General features: G+C 47.8%; 1 protein-coding gene across 1 annotated transcript in view; it reads left to right on the top strand.

Moving 5' to 3' along the window:
* The window catches only part of DISP3 (dispatched RND transporter family member 3), a 28,519-nt gene that overhangs the window by 5,791 nt on the left and 14,250 nt on the right, over window positions 1-8,478 (top strand). Inside the window, exons 3-8 of the mRNA XM_004377241.1 lie at window positions 3,060-3,196; window positions 4,121-4,255; window positions 4,784-4,944; window positions 6,236-6,375; window positions 6,796-6,944; window positions 7,045-7,206. Of these exons, the coding sequence (XP_004377298.1) occupies window positions 3,060-3,196; window positions 4,121-4,255; window positions 4,784-4,944; window positions 6,236-6,375; window positions 6,796-6,944; window positions 7,045-7,206 (884 nt within the window). The remainder of the gene's footprint in view (window positions 1-3,059; window positions 3,197-4,120; window positions 4,256-4,783; window positions 4,945-6,235; window positions 6,376-6,795; window positions 6,945-7,044; window positions 7,207-8,478) is intronic.

Here is an 8,478-nt window from a genome sequence, read left to right as displayed (position 1 = left end):
AACCCTCTGTTGTGATCCTGGTCAGAGCAGTCAGCGGTGGTAGCCGGGCACCATCTAGCTGTACTGGACTCAGTCCGGTGAAGGTCTTGGTAGCATATTCTGTATTTTTTAAAAAAATATTAATCATAGTTTTTTTAAAGTTCTTATCAGCTAACCTTCAATGTATGGATCACCTGTGAGTTTGTTTCTGTAGTCTCTACTTTGACTTGGTTTTTGGTCATATGGTCCCATCTGTTGGTATGCCTAATAATTTTTTATTGAATGCTGAACATTGTGTATAAAATACGTAGAGGTCCAAATGATGTTATCTTCCTCCAGAGAAGGTTTATCCTTCCCTCCGCTAGGCAGATAGAGTTGTGGCTGATCACCTTAAACAGTCAGCTACTGCACTGAGCTGAGGCTGGTTTGCTGCCCTGAAAAATCTCAGTCTACCTCCAGTTTGCCCTTGGTTCTCTGGGATTTTCAACTGAGATCCTGGTATATTCTGCAGAGACCCTTTACTTTAAAGATCCCAGTCTCTAATCTTTGTCTCTCAAAATTGCTGAAAAATTCCACTCTGCTTTTCAGAGGCTTTCTGCTTAGGTTTTGCCCCCATGCAGCCATATACTCTGCTGGTCTGTAAGTTTCTGCCAAAAGCTCTGCTAGTTTATCTTACTCCCAGCCAAGATTTCCAGACTTCTGCCCATGCCCAGAATCAGCAAATGCTTCCAAAGAAGAACAGGTTACCTTCCCAAGGTTCTTCCCCTTTTGGAGTCTTAGTCCTCTGGTTCTCATTGCCTCAGCAACTCTCTGCTGTCTTCAAACACATGATTTCTGAATTTTATCTGACTTTGTTAGTAGTTTTAGGTAGGAAAAATGGTTTGCCATGAGCTATTCCTTTTTACTCAGGAGTAAAACTTTAGGTATGTGCTTTTTTTATAGCCAGCAACTAGGATAGTACCTGGCACCTACAGGTCACCCTATAAATACTGTACAAATGAGTGAATGAATGAATGAAGAAATGAATTATTCAACTTTCAATTTTCTACTTTAATTAAAGAGCAATTAGCCTATTTAATCCAACAAAGTACATAGTCCAACGTTCTTTCTACTTGGCTTTTAAATGTTCTGTTTGTATTTTTTAACAGCTTTATTGAGGTATAATTGCATACAATAAACCAGACATGCTTCAAGTTTACAGTTTGATTAGTTTTGACATATGTATACATCTGCGAAACCTTCACCGCAGTCAAGACCTTCACCCCAAAAGTTCCCTCATGCCCCCTTAATAATCACTGTATCTTTTTCCAGCCTGTTACTCTTAACTGCTTGTGTCTTTATATTTGAAGTTAGTTTCTTGTAGACAGCTGGGTCTTGCTCTTTTATCTAATCTGAGAGTCTCTGCCTTTCAGTTGGGGTGTTTAGAGCATTTACATTTAATGTGATTATTAATATGGTTAGTCTTAGGTCTGTCTTCTTATTTGTTTTCTATTTGTACCATATGTCCTTTGTTCCCTTTTTCCATTCTTGGGACTAATTGAGTGTTTTTTTATTTTTCCACTTTATCTCCTTTGTTGGCTTTTTAGCTGTAACTCTATGTTTTGTTATTTTAGTGGTTGCTTTAGGGTTTATAATATACATCTTTAAATTACTAGTGTACTTCCAGGTGATGTTATGCCACTTCATATATAGTATAAGAATCATAAAATAATATACTCTCATGTCTCCCCTCCTGGCCTTTATGCTATTGTTGTCATACATTTTACTTTTATGTATGTGATAAACCTCACACTGCATTGTTACTATTTTTGTTTAAATGGTCAATTATATCTTAAGGAGATTTAAATACCAAGATAAAAGCTTTACATATTTATTCATGTTGTTACCATTTCCAGTGCTTTTTGTTCCTTTGTGTATATCCATATTTCCATATGTTATCATTTTCCTCCTGCCTGAAGGACTTCCTTTAACATCTCTTGTAGTTTAGGTGTAACTGGAGATGAATTCTTTCAAGTTTTGTATGTCAGAGAAAGTATTTATTTCACCTTTGTCTTTGAAAAATATTTTTGCTGTGTACAGAATTCTGGGTTAACAATTTTTTTCTTTCATTATCTTAAAGATGTTGCTCTGTTATCTTCTCACTTGCATTGTTTCTGACAAGAAGTCTGCTGTCATCCTTATCTTTGTTACTCTATATGTAACGTGTCTTTTTTCCCAGGCTGCTTTTAAGATTTTCCCTTGATCACTGGTTTCAAGCAATTTGATTATGAAGTACATTGTATTTTTATTTTTGGTGCTCGAGGTCCATTGCTCAAGCTTCTTGAATCAATGGATTTATCATTTTCATCAAGCTTGGAAATTTTCCAGCCATTATTTCTTCAAATATTTTTCTATAAACCCCCTCTTTTTAAGAGTCCAATAACCCATATATTAGGCTGCTCTGACACCTGGAAACTTCCAAAGCAGTAAGTTGGAGTAACCATAGGATCCTCAGGAATCACTGTGCTTTGTTTTTTGATGTCCAGTGTTTCTTGGTTCAGATATTTTCTCATGTTTGTTTCCATGAGAGGGTGAATCTAGTCCCTGTTTCTTCATCTTGGCCAGAGGCATATGTCACTCCTGTTTTATTTTAAACTCCACTGTGACCAGCCTGGTTATTTTTTTTCTTATTAAAAATAACTTCTGTTAATTGCAAACCGAACAGCAGTGTAAAGCTGAATGGCTGGAAGCCAATTTTAATTTAGAAATTTACTGTAGATAATTGAGAATTCGGAGGTAGCATAGGCTATGGTGCTAATTGAATCAGCCCGAAGCAGTGGTTCTCACCCTTGATCATACACCCAAGAGATTTAAGGTGAATCACCTGAGAGATTTAAAAAACACTGATGATTTGGCCCTAGAAATTCTGATTTAATTGGTCTAGGGTATGGCCTGGACATCAGGATTTTTGAAAGCCCCCAGGTGATTTTAATGTAAAGAACCGCTGGTGAGGTGGATAGCTCCTGGTCCTCCTCTAAGTGTTAACAGCCATCTCTAATCACCTTCCCATCTCTCCTCTCCCCATATCCTCCTTTCCCCAGCAAAGTCCAGGTTCTATATGGGGGAACAGACCTCTTTGATTATGAGGTACGCAGAACTTTCAACAATGACATGCTCCTGGCCTTCATCAGCAGCAGCTGCATCGCTGCCCTCGTCTATATTCTCACCTCTTGCTCAGGTATGGTTTCCCTAAAGACCCAACCTGGAGCCAGCACCCTTCTCTCCTACCGGTTTGCTCATGTCTGGCCTTCTTCCACAATACCAGAAATAGTCTTGACTTCAGCATGTCAGAACGTGGGGGGAGGGAAGATGGGGCTAAGAAATCATCCTCCAACCCCAGGCAGGTAGACTGAGGTCCAGTGGCAGGTTGGGCTATACCCAATGGCCCCACCCCCAGGACGTCACAGTTTGGCTTTTTGACCTTTGAAGTTTTTTCCTACTGGTAACCTTGTTTTGAGGAGTCTAGGGTATTGTGGCTCATTCTGTAGCCTGTTTTACAATCTCATGTCTATTGCCGTTTTGTTCCCCAGTTCACTGCCAAACATCCTTTGCCTCCCGAGGTACACTAGCTGCTGCTTATTGCTGTGTAGAATAGGCATTCTGAATTGCTCAGGTGAATGAGAGATGGTAATACCTTTTAAAATGGAAAACACATTGATTCATCCATTTAACAAATATTTATTGGGCACCAACTATGTGCCAGATGCTCTAAGGGGCCGGGGATCCAGTGATGCACATAACAAACACAGTTTCTGCCCCCATGGAACCTCTAGTCTAACTGGGGTAACAAACACTAAACGTATAATGTTTATAATTATATACTAGCACTTAAGCTAAGTTCTGCAAAAATGAGGTCCCATGGGCAACTTAGTCTGGGGGTTCAGAGATGACTTCATATGCCCCTCAGGCCTCCTCCCCTGCCCCTTCTTTGGGCATGGAGAATGCAAATTGTCCTATTGCCTGTGCTGGGGACAGACAGGGTGGTGAAAGGTGGCTTTGTGGGGTGAGGCAGGACTCAGCCAAGGTCAAGGACACTAAAGGGGATTTTTGTCCCACTAGAGCCCTCCCCATTTTATCCCCCCGTGCCTCTTGCCCTACACAGTGTTCCTGTCCTTCTTTGGGATTGCCAGCATTGGCCTTAGCTGCCTGGTGGCACTCTTCCTGTACCATGTGGTCTTTGGCATCCAGTACTTGGGCATCCTCAACGGGGTGGCTGCTTTCGTGATAGTGGGCATTGGTGAGTTGCCTCTGTTGCCATGGCAGTGGACCTCCCACTTAGGAACTCTGACCATTCCCCTAAAGAGAGCCGCTCCTTGAAGGCAAATCCTAGTTTCCATGGGGGCTCCAAAAAGTCCCCTCTGAGTTCTCAGAGCATTGAAGTGTAGGGGGTAGGGTATGAGCAGTGGAAGGATCCTTGGCATATGGTGGGTGGAGCCCTCAAGGTGTAGGAGGAGCAGGAAGGTTTGCTGCGTAGAGGTTAGAAATGGTGGAAAATGTCTTGGAAGGGTGGGAAGGAGGCTGAAATTTAGAAGAAGGGACCTAGTTCTGGGGTAGGGCCAAGGAGCATGGTGGATGGGGCTTAGACTCCTGGGGGTTGGCCCAGAGTGGGATGGGTCTTTCCAAACTCCAAGCTGGGAAGCAGAACTATTCCTGCTGGCCTCCCAGGGGACCACTCAGGGCTGGTCTAGGCTCAGGTCAGCCCTGTTTGTGGAGGCAGCAGCACAATCCTGAGCCTGCCGTGCTGGCCCGGGACTCCCTTCTATAGGTGTGGACGACGTCTTTGTGTTCATCAACACCTACCGCCAGGCCACCCACCTAGAAGACCCGCAGCTACGAATGATCCACACCATTCAGACGGCTGGCAAGGCTACCTTCTTCACCTCCCTGACCACGGCCGCTGCCTATGCAGCTAACATCTTCTCCCAGGTGGGAGACCCACCCTCACATCCTGTCCTAACCCCCCCTCCCCCATACATAGCTGGGCCTTGGTTTCTGCTCTGCCTGCCCTGGTCCCTTCTCTTGCACCAAGCAGCCTTTTTTCCAAAGGACTTGCCAAGTCCCTAGAGTCCATTTTTGTTATTAATCACCCATTAGCAGAACTTAACAAGTGGGAAAATATAATAATACAGATATCATTTGTTATTGATGCTCATTAATAGTAATACAACTTCCACACCGACGGTTAAGTTTCCAAAGCTCGTTCATATTTAATCATCATAACACCTATGACAAAGGTACAAGTACCAAACCTATTCTCCTAATATAGAAACTGAGGCCCAGAGAGTTAAAAATGACTTCTTCAAGGTCACACAGCTGGTAAGTGGTTAGCCTGACCAGGTCTCCTGACCCGTGGTCTGGAAGTCTTTTCACCTCCCGCCTCATGCTAAATTGTTGTCTCTCACCCTGACCTTCCTCTCATTGGCCCCACTGCTCCCTCAGCCTCTGAGTTGGGCTCAGAAGGCGGCACTGGGTTTGGGCTGGATCCTTGGTGCTGACAGAACCTGAAAGGTGGTGAGTCTGCTCAAGTCTTTGGTTTTATGACTTGGCTGGAGTATCCCACACTGTGCCTCACAAATAGAAACCACTAGATGCTTTGGGATTATCCAGGGCTTCCTGGAGAACCACATCCAGGTGGCCTAGAAGGGGCACAGGATTTGAAGGCAGGCAGAGCTGGGGTCAAATCCCAGCTCTGCCACTTACTGGCTCTTTGGGCAAGTTGTGTAACCTCTCTGAGCATCATTTTCCTTATGTGGATTCATCAGGAACTGAAATAGATGGGGACTGTGAATGTGTCTCACAGTGAAGGGCTTGTTGGTCATGGTTTTCTTCTGACCAGCACATCCCTGCGCAGGTCCCTGTGACAGCTTGGCGTGTACTCATTGCTCCTGGGCCCCGGGCTCCCTGCGTCCATCCTGTGGCACCTCCTCTCCCTTCCCCTTCACCTGAACATGGCCTGGTCTGAGGGGCTGTTTCTTCCTCTGTCAAGCACTTCCCATGTGCCAGGCATGGTTCCAGGTGGTGGGCTATAGCACAGGCAGGAGCCTGCACTCTAGCGTTGGGGACCCATCCTCCTCTGCTTTCCTGCCTGGCCCCAGCCCTTGGCCTCTGGTGTCCTCCCTAGGCCAGTGGCTAGCATCCCAGGCCTTTTCATCTTTCCTCATTCTGGGAGTGGTCTGGGCCTGACCAGCCCCCACCCCCCTCCACCTCTTGGTCCCAGATCCCCGCCGTCCACGACTTTGGGCTATTCATGTCTCTCATCGTGTCCTGCTGCTGGCTGGCCGTGCTCTTCACCATGCCTGCCGCCCTGGGCATCTGGAGCCTTTACATGGCGCCACTGGAGAGGTCCTGTCAGACCAGGTGAGCTGGGGCAAGTCAGGGGAGGGGCCTGTCCTCTCCCGGAATATCAGCCCTGCCCTGCTTCCCCCTCCTCCGGCTCCCCAGAGTATTCTGTGGGCCACATGATACAACAGAGAAGTGACTCCCCTGCTTTGGTCACCTTCTCAGTGGGTGGCCCACTGTGTGTTGTTATCCCCTCTCCCTGGCTAATGGCTGCTGCCACCATTTGTCTCCCCAGAGGAAGAATGGCACCGAAGGGCTCTGGGTGAATGGTTCTGGAAGGAAGTCAGGCGGCAGGCTCCCAGGGGTATATGATGACTCACCTGTGTGGGATGGGGGTGGCTCTGAGCCTGTGGGCAGTGGTGTGATAGTGGGGGCCTGGCCCCACCCTCCCTGGTTGCTCAGGACCCTCTGGGCTCACCCCTCCCCCTCTCTCCTTAGCTGCCACCAGAACTGCAGTCGCAAGAGCTCTCTGCACTTTCCCAGGGATGTGTTTGCTGCTCCTGAGCAGGCAGGGGACAGCCCTGCCCAGGGCCCCATCCCCTACCTAGATGATGACATCCCCTTGCTGAGTGTGGAAGATGAGCCAGGTAAGAGCTTGGGCTGCCTTGGAGAGGGCGGAGGGAGCCAGGGTGGGTTTTGATTCAGGTCTGGGCAGGTCTCTGACGGGCCCTTGTTCTGCCCTGGCAGTGTCGCTGGAGCTGGGAGATGTATCCCTGATGTCTGTGTCCCCTGAGGGCCTGCAGCCAGCCCCCGACAGGGGCAGCCGGGGCCAGCTCATCGCCCAGCTGCAGGAGCTGCTGCACCACTGGGTCCTGTGGTCGGCTGTCAAGAGCCGCTGGGTTATCATGGGTAAGTGGGCACTCCACCCCTCCCTCCCCTCTGTCCCACAACCCCACCCAGGGCCTGAGGAGTGGGGGACAGCCTCCCCCAAACGATAGGCCATCACTCAGCTGTGGGAGCTGGCGATCTGCTTGTGAAAATCAGCGAGTGAAAACCCCGTGGATCACAGCAGTCCAATCCCATTGTGCAGGGGGTCACCCTGTGTTGGAGGCCAACTCGATGGCAGCGCACAACAATAACAACCAAGTGGCGGGTGGTTCTTGTCCGGGAGTGTTAGCTTAGAGCTTAGAGTCTGACATCCCTCCACCCTTTGGGACTCACCCCTTCCAGCAGATGAACTAGAAGTCAGACCCCTGGGTTGGAGTCTCACTCCCTGAGCCTCACTTTCTTCCTGCGTAGAATGAAGCTGGCCTCGCGATAGGTGCTGCTTATTGAGCACCTCCTGTGTGCCAGTCATCATGCTGGGCAGCTCAGCTGGGTTGGATCCCAATTCTGCCACGTAGGAGCTGTGCAACCTTGGCTGTATCAGTCACTCCAAGCCTCAATTTCCTATTCTGCAAACTGGGGAGAGTAATAGTATCTATCTAGTAAGGCAGTTGTAAGGATTCAACAAGATAGTGTATGTAAAGAGTTTAGGCAAGTGTGTGACACAAAGTAAGCGCTCAATAAATGTTAAGTGCTAGCAGCAGCAGCAGCAGCAACAATATTTAAGGGTTGTGTAAGGGTCAAGTGAATGGGGCAGCTCTTAGAGTGCTCTAAGATGGTGGGAGAAGGGAGGGCAGTGGTGGTTCAGTGGTAGAATTCGTGCCTTCCATGCGGGAGACACAGGTTTGATTCCCAGCCAGTGCACCTCATGCATAGCCACCACCCCTCTGTCAGTGTAGACTTGCATACTGCTGTCATGCTGAACAGGCTTCAGTGGAGTGTCCAAGCTAGGACAGACTAGGAAGAAAGGCCTGGCAGTCTACTTCAGAAAATCGGCTGATGAGAACCCTATGGATCACAGTGGTTCAAACCTGTTACACATAGGGTCATCATGAGTTGGGGACCAACTTGTTGGCAGCTAATAACAACAACAAGACGGTGGGTGGTTCTTGTCCAGGAGTATTAGCTTAGAGCTTATAGTAACGTCGTATGTAATAGCCAGCTATCCCTGGAGGTGCATCCCTAGCAAGCTCCACCCCTAGGCTGATAGGCTGGGCCTTTGCTCACTCCCTTGTGACACCTCTGTCCTCCCATAAAAGGAGCGGCTCTTTCCCAGGGCTTCTGGGGGGCCCCAGC

The sequence above is a fragment of the Trichechus manatus genome, unplaced genomic scaffold, assembly GCF_000243295.1.
Source record: "Trichechus manatus latirostris isolate Lorelei unplaced genomic scaffold, TriManLat1.0 scaffold00048, whole genome shotgun sequence".
Taxonomy (NCBI): domain Eukaryota; kingdom Metazoa; phylum Chordata; class Mammalia; order Sirenia; family Trichechidae; genus Trichechus; species Trichechus manatus.
Note: the sequence above shows the minus strand (reverse complement) of the source record. Positions and strands in the feature narration are given on the sequence as shown.